Source organism: Physeter macrocephalus, chromosome 21, assembly GCF_002837175.3.
Source record: "Physeter macrocephalus isolate SW-GA chromosome 21, ASM283717v5, whole genome shotgun sequence".
Lineage (NCBI taxonomy): Eukaryota > Metazoa > Chordata > Mammalia > Artiodactyla > Physeteridae > Physeter > Physeter macrocephalus.
This window is the reverse complement of record NC_041234.1, coordinates 92,994,607-93,010,445: the sequence shown is the minus strand read 5'-3', so window position 1 is coordinate 93,010,445 and position 15,839 is coordinate 92,994,607. Positions and strand designations below refer to the sequence as shown.

The 15,839-nt window shown below is 50.7% G+C and overlaps 1 protein-coding gene across 9 annotated transcripts in view; it reads left to right on the top strand.

The window, feature by feature from the left end:
• The window catches only part of SEPTIN6 (septin 6), a 71,193-nt gene that overhangs the window by 44,374 nt on the left and 10,980 nt on the right, over window positions 1-15,839 (top strand). For all 9 annotated transcript variants that reach the window (XM_024128057.3, XM_024128056.3, XM_024128052.3 and 6 more), the window contains 4 exons: window positions 2,136-2,297; window positions 8,624-8,720; window positions 11,604-11,772; window positions 14,679-14,811. In XM_024128057.3, coding sequence (XP_023983825.1) covers window positions 2,136-2,297; window positions 8,624-8,720; window positions 11,604-11,772; window positions 14,679-14,811 — 561 coding nt within the window. The remainder of the gene's footprint in view (window positions 1-2,135; window positions 2,298-8,623; window positions 8,721-11,603; window positions 11,773-14,678; window positions 14,812-15,839) is intronic.

Here is a 15,839-nt window from a genome sequence, read left to right as displayed (position 1 = left end):
CCCACATGCCGCGGAGCGGCTGGGCCCGTGAGCCATGGCCGCTGAGCCTGCGCGTCCGGAGCCTGTGCTCCGCAACGGGAGAGGCCACGACAGTGAGAGGCCCGCGTACCAAAAAAAAAAAAAAAAAAGTTACTATTCTTATTGTCAATAATAATTTTATCATAGCAGCCAACATCTGTTAAACCCTTATTATATGTCGCCACTGTAAAAGAACTGTAAAAGAACCTCATGGGGTATCTCATTGAATCCTCACAACAACTCGGTAAGGCAAACACTATCATTACCTCCCATTTTATAGAAGAGGAAACTGAGGCTCTAAGAGGTTAAGTGACATGCCCATTGTCATATAGCCAGCTCCTGGCAGAGCCTAGATTTGAACTCAGATCTGTGGCACCAGGTTATACTGCCTCCATACCCAAGGCAGATGGCTGTGGGAATCAGGCACATCCTGCTTTAAGATAAACTGAAAAATGCAAGTCCCACATCGGATATAAATTAGACAGTGATTCTTCATGTTAAAGGATTAGTGGCTGTGCGAAAGAGTCGACCACAGGATTCTTTAAAAAGCCTAATTACTAGTATGTTTCCTCTCCTAACATTTCATATGTGTCTGGCACTGTGATGAGTACTTTATAGGCATTGTTTTTATTTCCTCCTTCCAATAATCCAGTGTGGTGGGTACTATTATTATCCCCATTTTACACAGGAGGAGACTGAGGCACAGTCAAGTAGCTTGCTCCAGGTCAGACAACTTGTAATGGGTCTGGGATTCAGACCGAGCTCTCTCCGACTCCAGGGAATTTATTTTAGAAAAAAAATCTATTTGATACGCAGTTGTTTAGTAGCACATTCACTATAAAAACGGAGTTTCAGCTAGCATCAAAATAGGAGCAGTTTTTCGTTTTTCACAGCAGTGAGTTCACTGCCCGCGAGTAACGGGCCACTTGGGAAATGTCGCCACATCCCACATGTCTTGAAGAGGCAGCAGAGTGATGCGGCTGGCGGCCTGGCGGAGGAGCTGAGTTAGGTAGGCCTGGGTTTATAGTGTGCCAGTGGGGGACGTGGCGAAAAGTGTTGCCACCTTGCCAAGGGCTTCGAGCCCCACGCCCCAAGACTTTAAGGGAGGTGCCTCCAAGGTGTCCAGTGTTTCTTTGACCAGCACCTGAAGCTGCAGTGTCAGCCTTGGGAGGCGCTCCTGAGGCAAAGAGCAAAGGAGGTGAGATTTGTCTTAAGTCTAGAGCTCTTTTCAGGGCCCAAGTACCATCCATGCCAGCCCATTGGAGTCTGCTGGCAGCACCAGCTGTGCTTTCTGTGTGAACTTGAGCTTAGCTGTGTTCTGTCTCACTCAGGCATGTAAGTTTCTTTACCCTCCAGCAGTAAAAGCCTTGTCACTTCTTGGAGGTATTTCAAGGATTGAGGTTCAGGTGGATTGAACTTTGGGGTAGCATTAGTCCTTTCTCTTGCTGTCCAAAATTGGGCATTTGTACCTGCTTTCTTTATGCAGAAATTAATCATGAGATTCCGGCAGTATAACTCTTTTTGGCTAAGTCTCAGATCACATTGGTAATACAGGGTCGTCTTCACGTAAGTGGGTTGGTTCATCAGTGTTTGCTGCCAGAAAGGGCCAGGTGTGCATCTTCACAGAGCCCTGCCCTTCTTCCCTTCGCATGTGGGTTCCTTTCATGCTGGCTGGGGCTAGCCTGCACCGATGGGTTGGGACAACTGACTGTTAGCAAGGAGTTGCCACCTCTCCCCTTGTCCACTGTCATCTTTCTGCTTCAGATCACCCCAGCAGTGACCTTGATATTAAGATATCACATAGCTCATCAATTTGGATCTGGGCTGGCAGGTTAAGACTGTGGACTCAGGCATAAGGCTAAGCTTGGATCTGGATCCCAGTTCTGTTACTTAGCTGCTCTGTGGCCTTGGACAAGCTACTTAGCCTCTCTGTGCCTCAGTTTCTCATTGTGGTACTAATACCTCCTGGGAGGGTTTTTTGTCAGGGTTTAATGGTGTGAATCCTTGTAAAGCACTTAGTTCAGTGCCCAGCAAACAGTAAGCACTCATTGTCATATATTATTTTGCTGTTTGGCAAATTACCACCCATGATGCCACTTTGCTCCTCCCTTCCCTAGGTAAACATCATCCCCATCATTGCCAAATCAGATGCCATTTCTAAGAGTGAGCTAACCAAGTTCAAAATCAAAATCACCAGCGAGCTTGTCAGCAACGGAGTCCAGATCTACCAGTTCCCTACAGATGATGAGTTGGTGGCAGAGATCAACGGAACCATGAACGTGAGTGAGAGCACAGGCCTTCAACTTTCTGGCCATTTGCTCTTTTTTTTAATTTTTAATTTTATTTTTTGCGCTACGCGGGCCTCTCTCTCACTGTTGTGGCCTCTCCCGTCGCGGAGCACAGGCTCCGGACGCGCAGGCTCAGCGGCCGTGGCTCACGGGCCCAGCCGCTCCGCGGCACGTGGGATCTTCCCAGACCAGGGCACGAACCCGTGTCCCCTGCATCGGCAGGCGGACTCCCAACCACTGCGCCACCAGGGAAGCCCTGGCCATTTGCTCTTAATCATGATTATTTTATCAAATAGCAGTCAAACATCACCATCCATCTTAGGGTAGTCAACTTTCATTATCCAAGTCTCAGGTATTTGTGAGAAAGAATCCAGAAGCAAACAGCTCCTCTCTCCTCAGAGATGTAGAGATTAATAGCCAGAGACTGAGGGAGGGAAAGACTGACTCCAGGGGATTCAGACCTCTCCTTCCACCCTCCTCTCTGATGCCACACTGGTCTAGGCCAGGCAGCCCCCATGGGACTGCCGGAAAGGCAAACGGTCTTTGTCTCTGACCAATTGATGCGGCGAAAGAAGGCAAGGCTGAAAAAATTGGCTGGCTTCGGAGACTCGAGGCTAATCTGTACTCAGATAATCAAGGCCTTTGCCCCTGGGAGAAAAAATGACATGTAGCCTCCACTTTTTCTGGTGACTAGAGAAATGTTATTTTTAAATTTCAGGGTTATGCTTTGCTTTATTGAGTGTGAATGAATTGAAGGAAAAAAAAAAAAACACAACCAGCCACTTGCCATCTTTCCTCTCACTCCCCCACTCCCCCTACTAGAGGAATGAGTAATGAAGAAGGCAGGGAGTCAGACAGCTCCTCGTGCTTCTTTCCAATGTGTTGATGCTGTTGCTGCGAAATCTTCAATGTTGTGATTTCAAGGAGACAGATAATAGCTTGCAGAAAGCCTCTGCTTTGGGAACAGATTTCTTTTTCTCTGTTGAGAGGCATCAGTTTTTCCTAATGACATAATGCCTGGGTATAGCCAGACTCAGGAAAGCCTTGTAATAAAAGCCATTTTTAGAAAACTTTCCTGCTGCCGCCACCCCCTAAGTTATCATTAGATCATCAGCCGCCGCCTCCTATGAATCGGCCAACAAATTAGCATGGCGGGGCAGCAAGTCACTGTCTCGCCTGACTTCCTGCCCATCAATACACCCGAGATATGTTTGTGATGAGAGGTCCCTCATCATCTTTGACACAAATCTGGCCCAAGGGTAGAGCTGTGTGGATTGTGGGAGGTGGAGTTGTAGCCTCTCTGACCGGTCATGAGCGTTAAAAAACTTAAAAAAAAAAAAAAAAAGATTAGTGCTTATCCTCTCCAGCGGTCAGGGCATTTTGATGGAAACTAGCTTCTGTCATGATGAGAAAACCTGAAAGGGTGCCTAGTCTGCAAGAAAATTGGAGCCTAGAGAGAAGCGTCACCAGGCACTGATGTCTGGAAGCGCCTAGTCACCTCAGAACGTCAGGCCCCATAGATACCTTTTGAACGTGGATTCCATAAGTCACTAGGCAGCTTTCAGGCTTGCGGTTTGCTTTGCTAAGGACAGATAGGGGCGAAGAGTCCTCAGCAATCTCAGGGCATCACACAAAACGACCTCTGGCTGCATTGTGGGTCAGGAGTGGCAATCACTTTGGGCTCTGCTCTCGACTTAGCTCTGGGCCCTTGCTTGAAGCTCGGGCAGCCTTGGCCTCAAGGTCAGAAACTTCCCGTGCTACGAAGCAGCAGTCCTCAACCATGCTTTTTTGGCTGTGAAGGGGTTCTGGGTCCTTTCTTCCATTAGTCCTGTGTTTCACCTTGAAAAACTAAATTTGAGTGGATTCCGACTTATCCCTGTAAGAGCATCACTCAGCACTCATTCCCTTGCGTTCCCCCAGGCTTTTCTGAGGGGGAAAGACGGGTGGCTCACAGCTAGTGTGCCTGAACTGGGCATGTGCATGGGAGGGGGCGTGCATGTGAACGCTGTGTGTTACATGTGGTGTGATGGGGAAAGGGTGGGGAGTTGCTGCTATAAAATATATACACAGGATTGCTGAGCCTGTCTGCCACTTGGAGCAACTGTGTCAAACTGGCTCTTCGGACAAGCCGTGCATATGAAGCTGCATCATCAGAGAGCCGGGCTTGGCTGGTAGGAGGAATGGGTGCTGGCCTTTCAATTCTGAATTTGACTCCAGCCTCACAGCCTCGGCCACCCCAGCCAATTGTCATGGGAACTGGATTGGAAGAGTGGAAGAAGCCTCTTGCCCAAGTGCAGAAGAGCCGCCAGTCATCCTGCAGCTCCCCACTAGGGATTTTCATGGCAGGAAATGAGAGTCGTGAGGTCTAGCCTCCCCCTGGGCTTCTGGGTGGCTCTGAAAACCCTTATTTCAGCTTGAGGGGAAAGAGAAGGGAGGGAGAGGTCTTGTCGCTTGCTCCTTTCCACCTATGCTCTGAGAGCTCTCAAGGTTGTAGACGTTAATGCTTAAAATTGCTATGTGGTTTAAATCGAAAGTTGTTCTTTGAATGGTTCAAACCATGGCCGGGGACCAGGGACTAGGCCCAGTTACTCGACTCGGCTCAGTCAGTTGGCTGCCCGTGAGGTCTTGGGTTTGACCCTCGCAAAGGCATTTGGGCCCAGTGAGAGCGCATGGGTGACCCGGAGGGTCACAGGGAGACCCACGGGCACAAGCCTGTCTCCTCCTGAGGCAGCAGTGCCGTTTCCATTGTTGGCACGTACTTTTGTGGGAATCACCGCCAAGGGTTGACTTGAGAGAATCAGACAATTCTCGGTCACTGGTAGGAGCCTAGAATGGAGGCCAGCGTAACTGGCAGCACGACTGGGAAATACTGTCCCGCTGGGAGGAAACCACACCCCCTCGGGATATTATCAGATGAGAGATAAACGGTGGTCCTGACATTCTGTTTCACGAGGCTTAGGGGGATGGTCATGCCAGTTGGATCATCAAACACTTTAAAATGTACCGAGAGGAATTTAAGGTACATATGAGGCTGCAAAGGTAGTGAGTCTGGGAACAGACTCCCAGGAGGAGGCTTGGGACTATCTCCTGGTGGAGTTTTCTGAGACGGGCATCCGAGGTCTCTTGGGCGAGAGAGGGTAACATGGAGTCCCCTTAGGAACCTGTCCAGGTTTCAGCAGCTGCGCCGTCTTGCATCTACCCTCTCCTCCCTGGGCCCACACATACAAAGTATCAGCCCTGGGGGTGGGGTTGGTTGGAGGGTTTACCTTCTCCCTGCTCTGCTCGACTCTGTTCTGGTTTTCAGAGCCATCAGTCTCTCAAGAGCAGCAGAAAGAGGGCCAGAGCTGGCCTCATGATTTCCCGTCTTTCATGGTCAAAGCTGAGCTGACTTCCCAGCCCTGGGTGGTTGGGAGAGGCTGGCAGCTACAGCGCGGTGTCCTCACTGCTCCCTGGGAAGATCTAGGCACGGGACTTAGGGACCTGGGCAACTCGGTTAACTTTTCTGTGCACCAGTTTTCCAAATCGCGAATGGGGCTTATACTAACTGCCCTGTAAGCCTGTTGTAGAATCAAATGAAATCTGCCTGGGAGCACTCGGAAATGAACAGACTTTGATGCCAGTTGCAAAGGAGTGTGTGTGGGAGGCCTCGGGAGCCCTCTGAAGCTGCCGTGGCAGGGGCTGTGTGTTTTAGAGCGGGGAGGGATAAAATGACAGCAGTTTAAGGAGGAGGGAAAGCAAGTGACCCCGGCATTCGAACTAACAATGTCTTTTGGAGATCAAAATAACAGACCCAAGGGAATACTGACATTTTTTAATGCCTTTATTCTCTTCTTGGATTTTTTTTTTTTCTTTTTTTGCTCTTAAGCCCAGAGAAGTACTTCCCACTTCACATGCCCTCGTCCTCCATCACTTTCAGCCGAGAGCCCAGGATGCGTGAGAATGATGCAACATCTCCTCCCTCGGTCTAGCCCTCTGCCATGGCTGCCCCTTCGTGTGACTGAAGCTTTGGACTCTGTGCAGGAGGGGCAGCCTTTTCCTTGAGAGTGTTTGGGGGTGGATTTGAGGCTCCCGACATGTCTTGGGTCTCTGAGGGGGAATGAATTGTGTCCAGATGGCCCCCCTGCAAAGCCAGCTGGCAGAGGTCACAGATGCTCTGGCACTCAGGCAGAGTTTTCAGGATTTCATTGCCCCCCACCCCATGCTCCATATGTCGCACGCCCAATGACCCTCGTGATCGGTCCCCTACTAGGACTGATGAAACATTTCCCACCTCCACCCCTCACCCACCTTCCGTATCCATAACCTCATCTTTCCCTCTGTCCTCTGTCCCCACTTCAGGGACAGTCATTGAAGTGGGAAGGGGTGTGGGAACACCTGAGATGATCATTGGAGAGCAGCTGAGAGGGGGTGAAGGGGGAGCTGCTTCAGCTGAATGGCCAAGCACCTTGGGGGGTTAGCAGATGTCCTGGGGCTGAGCTCCTGACTAACGCCTGTGTCCTTCCACTCTGAAGAGCATTCTTGGGGTGCAGAGTTAGAGGAGAATGGAAAGGAAGGATTGGCTGTGAGATCGGATTTCAACTGCCTCTTACAATCTGGCCTTGCATGGCCAGTTCACCCCCGGGGTTTACAGTGCTCCCCTCATCCGCTGCTCGAACCCCCCAAAAGGGAGTGGTAGACCAGCAGGGGTGGGCTTTGAAGTCAGAGAGACCTGGATTCCACCCCTAGCTCTGCCTCTTAACTACGGTGTGGCTGCTGGCAAGTCATTTAGCCCTTCTGGACTTCAGTTTCCTCTTCTGTAAAATGGGGGTAATAAGAATACCTACCTCCCAGTGTTGTAAAGATTCGATGAGATAATGCAACGTAGAGCACCTGGTATGTGGGAAACAGAGCTGCTGCTAATATCAGGTCCATAGCTCCCAATCCCGTTAGTACGATTGCCACTACCTACTCTGTGAAGCCTGCTTTGACTTCCCACGGAATTAACTTCTCCTTCCTCTTGAGTTCCTCCAGCCCTCAAACCTGTGTTCATCGTCTGGACCTTTACTGTATTATCACTGTTGGTGCGTCTTTCCCCTACCACACTGTGCACTCGCCAGGGGCAGGCTCTGAGCTTTTTCGACGTTGTATTCTTCTTAATGCCTGGCACATAGTAGGAGCTCAGTAAATATTTGTAGACTGGATGAGCGAGCAAGTGGGTCAGAATATCTGAGATCGAAGCCTGTTTCTCCAAGCAGGCTAAGAAAGCTTGTTCCAGTGGACTTTTTCCTTCTCTGTGTAAAGTCCTTTCGGCCAAAACTCCACCCAGGATCACCTGGTTTGTAAACAGTATTTATTCAGTGCTTCCCTTTGGCCGGTGGTGACTCAGACTTATAACCTGGCCGGCTCCCTGTGGAATGGGGTGCAGTGCCGGTGTCCCAGGTCCCACGCTACCAGATGGGGGCGGCTGCCTCTTCTCTGGGACTCGCTCCTCATTACCCCCCTCCCCTGCAAGCATTTGTACTTTTCTTTCCTCTGCTATTCCTGTGGTCATGCCACTGCCATTCAAGGAGTATTTATTAAGCACCTACTGTGTGCAGGGCACCAGACCATACACTTGAGCCCTTGGGCATATTCTGTCTTATGTGATTTTGGGTACACTTAACACTCCCCAACCAGAGTGTAAGCTCCCCGAGGGCGAGAGAGTGTGTCTTCTACTCCTTTTGTTTCCCTTATAGCCCCCTGACACAGAACCCCGCACAGGGATGGGCACGTGGGTAAATACTTGGGGACTTGACTTCTAGGCTCGGGTTCAGCGCGAGCTCTTGCTCTAGGGAAGGATGAGACTCAGGAGCGTCCGTCTCAGTCAGCAGTGGGGTCTCTGTACGTGCCTATTCTCGGTGCTGTCACACTCCGGGAAGCGGGGGCAGTGATCCCAAGAACCAAGATCCCTTGGTTCTCCTTTAGTCTCTCTCCACACATGGCCCCCCTTATCCCACTCACCTGCGCTCCAAAGGCTCTTCCCCTCGGCAGCTGTGAAGACTGACTAGCTGGCTAATCTGTGTATCTGCTCATTATTCTGCTTATTTGCTGTCTTTGTTCCCTACGCACTCGGCCATGTCCTTGTTACCTTCGATTGTGAATTTCTGAACAGCAGAAGCTTGGACTAGGCCTATTCTCCCTACACAGCTCGGGAGCTTAAGATAGGCCTCTTGATACTGGCGACGGTGAGGGACACTGCAGCTGGAGCGCCGAGGCCCCGGCGATGACCAGCGGCTGAACTGGGGGTCGCTCAGTGCCTTTCCCCGGAGTTCAGAGCTTTTGTCTGCCTCCTGTTCCAGGCCCACCTGCCGTTTGCTGTCATTGGCAGCACAGAAGAACTGAAGATAGGGAACAAGATGATGAAGGCACGGCAGTATCCCTGGGGCACGGTGCAGGGTGAGTGAATCTCCAGGAGAGGGGCTGCGCTCAGGGATCCCCTTCTGTCTGTCTCTTTGCTTGTCCTCAGCCCCTGTGTGACCAGTCCCTTACTTGTCCCCAGTCTCTACTCATTCAGCTTGGGCCTCAAACATCCGTAGGCGTTGCCAGCAGGCAAACTCTGGCTCCATACCCGGATTCTCTGCGGTGAGCAGGCCCTCTTTGTCTGTAATGGAGGAGGCATTCTTAAAACAAAAATAAATGTACTTGGAGTAAGGTGGGAAGGTGTGAGAAAGCGTGGGTGCTCGCCTGAGTGGACCAGGAGACAGACAACAATGTCCACAGCAGCATTGTTCATAATAGCAAATAATTAGAAACAAGCCAGATAGCCATTAAAAATAGATTGGGAGAATTGTGGGATGTTCAAATAATGCAATATTATTCAGCAGCGAAAATGGGTGGACTTTAGTTACATCTACAGCAGTGCATCTCAGAAACATAATGTTGAGCTAAGTAAATCAGAGGAGAAGACAGGCTGTATGATTCCATTTGTATGGATTCCAAAAGTAGATAAAACTAAACTTTAGGAATTCATGCATAAGTGGTAAAACTATACAGAAAAACAAAGGAAGGATAAATCCCCAACTCAGGCCAGTGGTTAAGTCTTGTTGCAGGGAAGGAGAGGCATGAGATCAGGGACACAAAGGGACTTCTAGGGCACTGGTAATGTTTCACCTGGGCCGTGGATACATCGGTGTTCTTTTTTTTTTTTTTTTTTTTTAAACCTTTAAATTGTACATTTCAAGCACTCTTGTATGTATGATTATTTTGCAAATTAAAAACAGACGTATCGCCTACGGGCTCAGGAAATTTCCTTTTGTGGCCTGCCTGACACATACTAAGTAAGTTACCTTTGGTACTAGTCAGTTCAGTGGATAAGGCCCAGGACATTGCCACGGGTGTAAGAGGTGTCTGGTCCGCCGAGTCTCCAGCCATATGCTGGGTGGCAGACGGCAGGGGCACCGTGTGTGAGAGGGTGGCTGGTTTACTGTAAACTCATTCCAGCCACTGAGCAAACATCCGGAAGCTGGTGGAAAGTTGTCCACATCACATCAAAGGCTGGCAGGCTCTGGGGCGCGCCAGACACCCTCCGGCGATAGCTGGCTTTTCCGCGGGTAAGGACAACGCTGGGCATCAGAACCATGCTAGGTCTTGCCTTTACCATTTGGGGCTGGGGATGCTCCTCCCAGAACATTTGCAAGTGCTTTCTGGACCAACAGTCCCACCCTGGGAGTGCATTTTGGAGTCTGAGAGACAGGAACCTGAGGTGAAATGAGGAGAAGCTAGCAGACGTGGTCCCAATGACATACTCCGATTCAGACCACCCCACACCCAACCGACAGAGGGGGTTTTCCAAGGGTTTCTTGTAAGTCGGAGTTCGTGGTTCTGTTTGAGCGAGAGAAGCCATGCATTGTCTGGGCCTTGCAGGGCCTTGGAGTCACTCCTTGTGACTGGCCATCAGGGACCACTCTCCAGGGATGGAGGAGGAGATTGTCCTGAGGAGTTGCCTGACTTAACGCTGATATGTTCTACGACAGCGAGGGGCTTTCTCCCAGAGGCAGTGTGTCTTAAGCAAAGGGGTTATGTGAGCTGATTTGGGCTTTGGAAAGATTGCTCCGATGACCGCAATGCAATCTGCTGTAACCCTGCCCCGCCCTGTCGTCCCCGTCTCCCTCCCTGTCCCCACGACCTTCTCCCAGACCCGTGAGACAGAATCTGGGGTGACTGTGCCTGTTCATCATCTCAGATGCTACTGTCCCAGCGTGGTCAGGCCACATCTCCCCATTCCAGCAAGGTGGAGCCGTGCCCGGAGACACGTGCCAGAGCGCTGCTCATGACCCGAAGTCCCTTTGCTGGGATTGGGTCCACACCTCTGTCCTTCTTGGCCACTGCCCCAAACGCAGACCTTTGCCACGCTCTTTTGAGGAGGGGGCTTGTTCACTCAGGCTGGAAAGTGGGGCCCACTCTGTCCTTGTCATCATTGCTGCCATCAGGCCATTATCCACCCTCTAAAAACATCTCCTCTGAAGCTTCTCCCATCCAGATGGGCCACACTGTGGTCCACATCCTTTCTTGTCACTGTCATCTATTGCTGTCCTAGTTCTTCCCCCTTATTCTTTGGACTTTGGCACCTGGTCATAGCCTTTGTCTCTCCTTTAGAGGACCTGGATTGCACTCCAAACCCTGCGACTTCTAGTTGTGTAACCTCGCCTAACCTCATTGAGTTCTTGCAAGGATGAGTCCCTTATCTGCCTGATTAATTCCTAGCCTTCCTTCAAGAGTCATCTTAGGGGTCTGTCATCTCTTTGTTGAAGCCTTCACTCTCCCTGGAGTTCTCAGGCCCCCGGGCTTTTCTGGGCTTTTGTTGCACCTTGGCTGTATACCTCCATGTTGGTAATTTTTGCATTGTATTATGTTCTTCCACTAAACTGGAAGCTCCTACGGGCAAGACTCGCATGTTTCTGAATTTCCAGTGCCTCACACAATCCTGGGAACAGAAATTCTGCAAGTATTTATCAAGACGGATGGTTGAATGTGCATTTGCCATTGTCCTAAAAGTGGTGCGGCGCAGACATCTCTGTGAATGTCTGATGGGTGAATTGGGGTTGAGGTGCTAATGAATGTTTTCTTAGATATTTTTATGGTATTTCAGTTTTCCACTACTGTCATTCTTGTAACTTTTCATTTGCCTTTTTTAGTAGAAAAGCCAATTAGGAGGCAAAATTGTGAGCTCTATATACACAGGTTGAAAGGCGATGTCACTGTCAGACATTTCCCGTCTCGTTTTGTCCATCTCTGCTTCTTGTGACCTTCCTTTCCAATACCCCAACCGCTGCTCTGCAGTTGAAAATGAAGCCCACTGCGACTTTGTGAAGCTGCGGGAGATGCTGATCCGGGTCAACATGGAGGATCTCCGGGAGCAGACCCACAGCCGGCACTATGAACTGTACCGCCGCTGTAAGCTGGAGGAGATGGGCTTTAAGGACACCGACCCCGACAGCAAGCCCTTCAGGTACCTCTCCCACCAGCCCGGCCCAGCTCAGCTCAGCGCACACGACGGGGGCGGCGGCGGTGGGGAAGCCTCGCCCTGGAGAATTCACAGGGGAGGTGTGAGACACGGGTGCCCAGGCCTGGAGCCACAGGGCTGAGTCGCTCGCCACTTCCACTTGCCTGTCCCTTCTCTGCCTCGGCACACCTGCCGGGGGAGCTGTGGCAGGACGGGCCTGGTAATAAGCATTGCTGTCCTGCTTATAAGGGTGGGGGCAGGGAGGAGGCCGGGGGACGGGCGAGGCCGATTGTCTTGCTGCCCCAAGCATTGACACGGCAGCTGCGAGCCCTGGTTGTGTAACCTTGCCTAACCTCATTGAGATCTTGCAATGAGATCTGGGCCTTGTTCCTCCATGTGGCAGTCTGTGTCTGGCCACCGCCCTACTTTCTACATCCGGCTCCCTTCTGCTCTGTCGGGTTTCCAGTCTGTTCTTTAGCCCCCCTCCCCGTTATCAAAACCACATGGGACCAGGCAGCAGTCATCGCACAAGTGTTGATGAACTTCCGGCTCTTCTTTCGCCGTCCTTAGTGTTTGTGTTCGAGGGCAAGTTTTGTTTTGACCACAGGATGTTAATAATCATTGACATTTCAAATCAGAATCTAAGATGCCTTCAAAGAGGAATGTTTTTGAAAACATTGCTTCAAATGCTTTCACAGAACTATGCTGATGGGAGCTATATGTTTAAGTGTTTGAGCTGGACGCATGACATGTGACGTAAGCCCCACATCGTGAATTACCGTGTGGTGTCCTTTATTGGAGCTCACGTCCCCTTTCAGGAACTGTCAGGCCTCGATAAGCAAGTAAGGGGGATGCCCGTGGGATGAGATGGCCTTCAAATGGCCCCTGAGATCCCGCAGTACCTGTTCACAGCAGAAGGCCAACCTGGGGGCAAAGCATAGCCATTCCATTGGGGATGCCTGGTTCTGGAGGGGCGAGTGAACGTCCCTTTCGTGGACAGGGGCTGCCGGAGCCCCCTGGAGTTGGAGGAAAACATGCTGGTCTCTCTGGTGGGCGTTACCTTTGCTTGCTCCCTCCTTCCCTTCCGACAGCTTGAATCTGCACCTGCCGGGGAAGAGGGGTCGTCTAGTCCCCTCCCCTCCTAAGTCGGCTCCATCCTGACTACCTCTGTTTCCCGCGTCTTTGCCCTCTGCACGTTTTCTCTGCTGGCTCCTTTCCCTGTTGCAGGCAGACATTCTCATCCTAAAGAAACTCTCCCTCACCCTGCTCCTCGTCACCAGCCTCCGCCCTGTCAAGGAGTTCGGCCCTGATGGGAAGGGGAAAGAATTGGTCTGTATTTACTGGCTTCTGCCTCCACTGCACCACTGAATGCAGACCCCTCTCTCCGAGGTCAGCAGTCACATACTCACGGCCAATTCCACTGTGGCCTCTGAGTCCCATCTTTTTTTAATCTCAACATAGCATTTGACACTCGTCCCCTCTGCCTCCTTCCCGAAATTCTCTCTGCCTTTGGCTTTTCTAGCACTAGTCCGGCTGGTTTCAGGCCTCTCAGTAGTAGCGCGCGCTACTACTCCTTCGAAGCCTCATCGGCAGGTTCATTTTGTTCAGCTTCTTCCTTTCCCTGTTCTTTCTGATGGCCTCTGCTCCTTTCACTCTCTGTGTTCTTCGCAGCTGGTCCTTTCTACTCTCACAGCCCTAATTACCACCTAGAAATAGATTACTCCCAAGCTGGCATCTTACTTTTGCGCTCCAAACCCAGTGATCCCAACTGCTTACTGGATATTTTCACTTGGCTGTCCCATAGAGGAGGTACCTGAAAACTCAGGCTGTCTCAAATTTAATTCATCTCCTTAAACGTACTCCTCCTCCAGGGTTCCCTGTCGTAGTACATGGCACCACCATCCATCTGGTTGCCCAAGTCGAAAAACCAGAATCATCTTTGACTCCTTCCATGTCCTGGGAGTTCTGCTTCCCTCGCTTGTCTCCCATTCCCACATTCCTTCCCAGCCCTTGACGTTAAGATCCTGTCATTTCTTACTTGGATTGTTGGAAAGTCCGTCCTTCACACAGTGCCCAGAGTGGTCTTTCCCATTTTCAAAATGGATCAAGTCAGCCCTGCTTAAAACATCTTAAGTCTTAACGTGGCATCCAATGCCTGCTCTCTCCTGCCACACTCGGGAACCTCATCTCCCACTACTCCAGCCGGGTGTGCCATTCCTTCTCCACATGTGCCCTTCCACAGGCTGCCCTCTTCGGAGCACACATCCTCTTCCTCTTCACCAGGCTAACTCCTGTTTCTTTAAAACTAAGTCCAGGTCGGGGGCAGGGACACTTAACCCAGGCATCTCCCACTAGACTGTGAGTTCCTTGGCAGGCACAGTGGCTGTTGGCTCTAGATATCGCGTGACTAGCATAGTATCACTTACTTCTGTGTCCAGCACATGGTGGAGTCTCATCAAGTGTTTGTTGAAATCGTTCATCAGTGTGATCAGTTTCAGAGCCGGGACCTGGCAGCGTAGTGCAGGTGGAATGACCTAGATTATGAGACGAAACCCAGCTTCCGGTCTCAGCTCTGCCTCTAACTAGCTGTGTGATCTTGAGCGAATCACCTCACTTCTCTGGGCCTCTTTCTTTATCTGTAAATCAGGGTTTAGAAGCAGATGTTCTAAGTCACTCCCAGTTCCAGATAGCTCTCGGGTTCACCAGGGTGGCCCCATAACCCCCCCGCAGCACCCTGTGACCCTGCTGTCACCTGCCAATCCAGGTGCCCACAGCTTTGTGCTTCTGCTTTTGCACGTCCCACAGAATTGAGGAGGAGAGGGTGGGAGAACCCAGGGAGGATCACCGGGGCCAGTTTTCAGTGAACCGGAGCCATTTCAAAGGCAGGGGAATTAACCTGACCATGTTCGCAGTTTGCAGGAGACATATGAGGCCAAAAGGAATGAGTTCCTAGGGGAGCTCCAGAAAAAAGAAGAGGAGATGAGACAGATGTTCGTCCAGAGAGTCAAAGAGAAAGAAGCTGAGCTTAAAGAGGCAGAAAAAGAGGTAAATGCGAGCCTGCGTGCCAGGTGGGAAGGAAAAGGAGGCTGAACTTGGGCAAGACAGGGGTTTCTGCCCCAAGAGAGCAGCTGGTGGGGAGTCTTGCAGCCTCCGGGCAGGAATGGGGCACGGCATCTGTAGCAGTGCCTTGGCTGGCACAGAGGGGGCTGTGAGATCTGTGTCTTCTCCATCCCTCATTCCCCAAGGCCGGGATGTTTTCTCATTCTCTGTTATTTCGTTTACTAGAGCTGCACTGTCCCATATGGCAGCTGCTAGCCCATGTAGCTATTTAAATTTAAATGAATTGAAATTAAGTACAGTTTAAAACTCCGTTTATCAGTTGCATTAGCCACATTTCAAATGCTCAACCCTCATGCCACAGAAAGTTGCTGAATCCTAAACCAGTGACAGCTGCTGCATTTCCCCATCCACTTGAATATTCTGTTCCATTTCATGCTAGTGTTAAAGAAACATTTGTGTGGCTCTGGCGAGTTTTTAACTAAGGCTTGATGGTCTGTCTGGAGTTTTCATTACTTAAGCCGTGACTAATAGAGTGCATTTAGCCCTCTAACCATTGCCTTGCCTCCAAGGTCCCACTACCGATTCCCCTACTGCTGCCAGATTAATTGGCCTCAGCCACAGTTCTGGTCATGTCAGCAACTGCTTCAGCTCTCTGGGCCTCGGAACCCATAAAGAAAGGAAGCACTTAATTACTTCCCAAGTCTCTTCCTCTTTTAATCTGCTGTCCGGTGTTATTGCCAAAGCCCATGGCAAGAGAACTGACTTCATTTCAGTTTCACTTTTCAAAAGAAAAATATCACCCAGTACTTTTAGGAAGACAGGTGAGGGGATCTCAACGATAAAGAAAATGAATGAAAGGCCAGTGAACAAAAGCCAGGTGAAAGCAACTGATGAGCAGAGCTTCCACCACCAGCCTACCCCAAGTGACTAGCAAAAGCTGGCTTACGGGCTTCCCTGGTGGCGCAGTGGTTGAGAGTCCGCCTGCCGATGCAGGGGACACGGGTTCGTGCCCC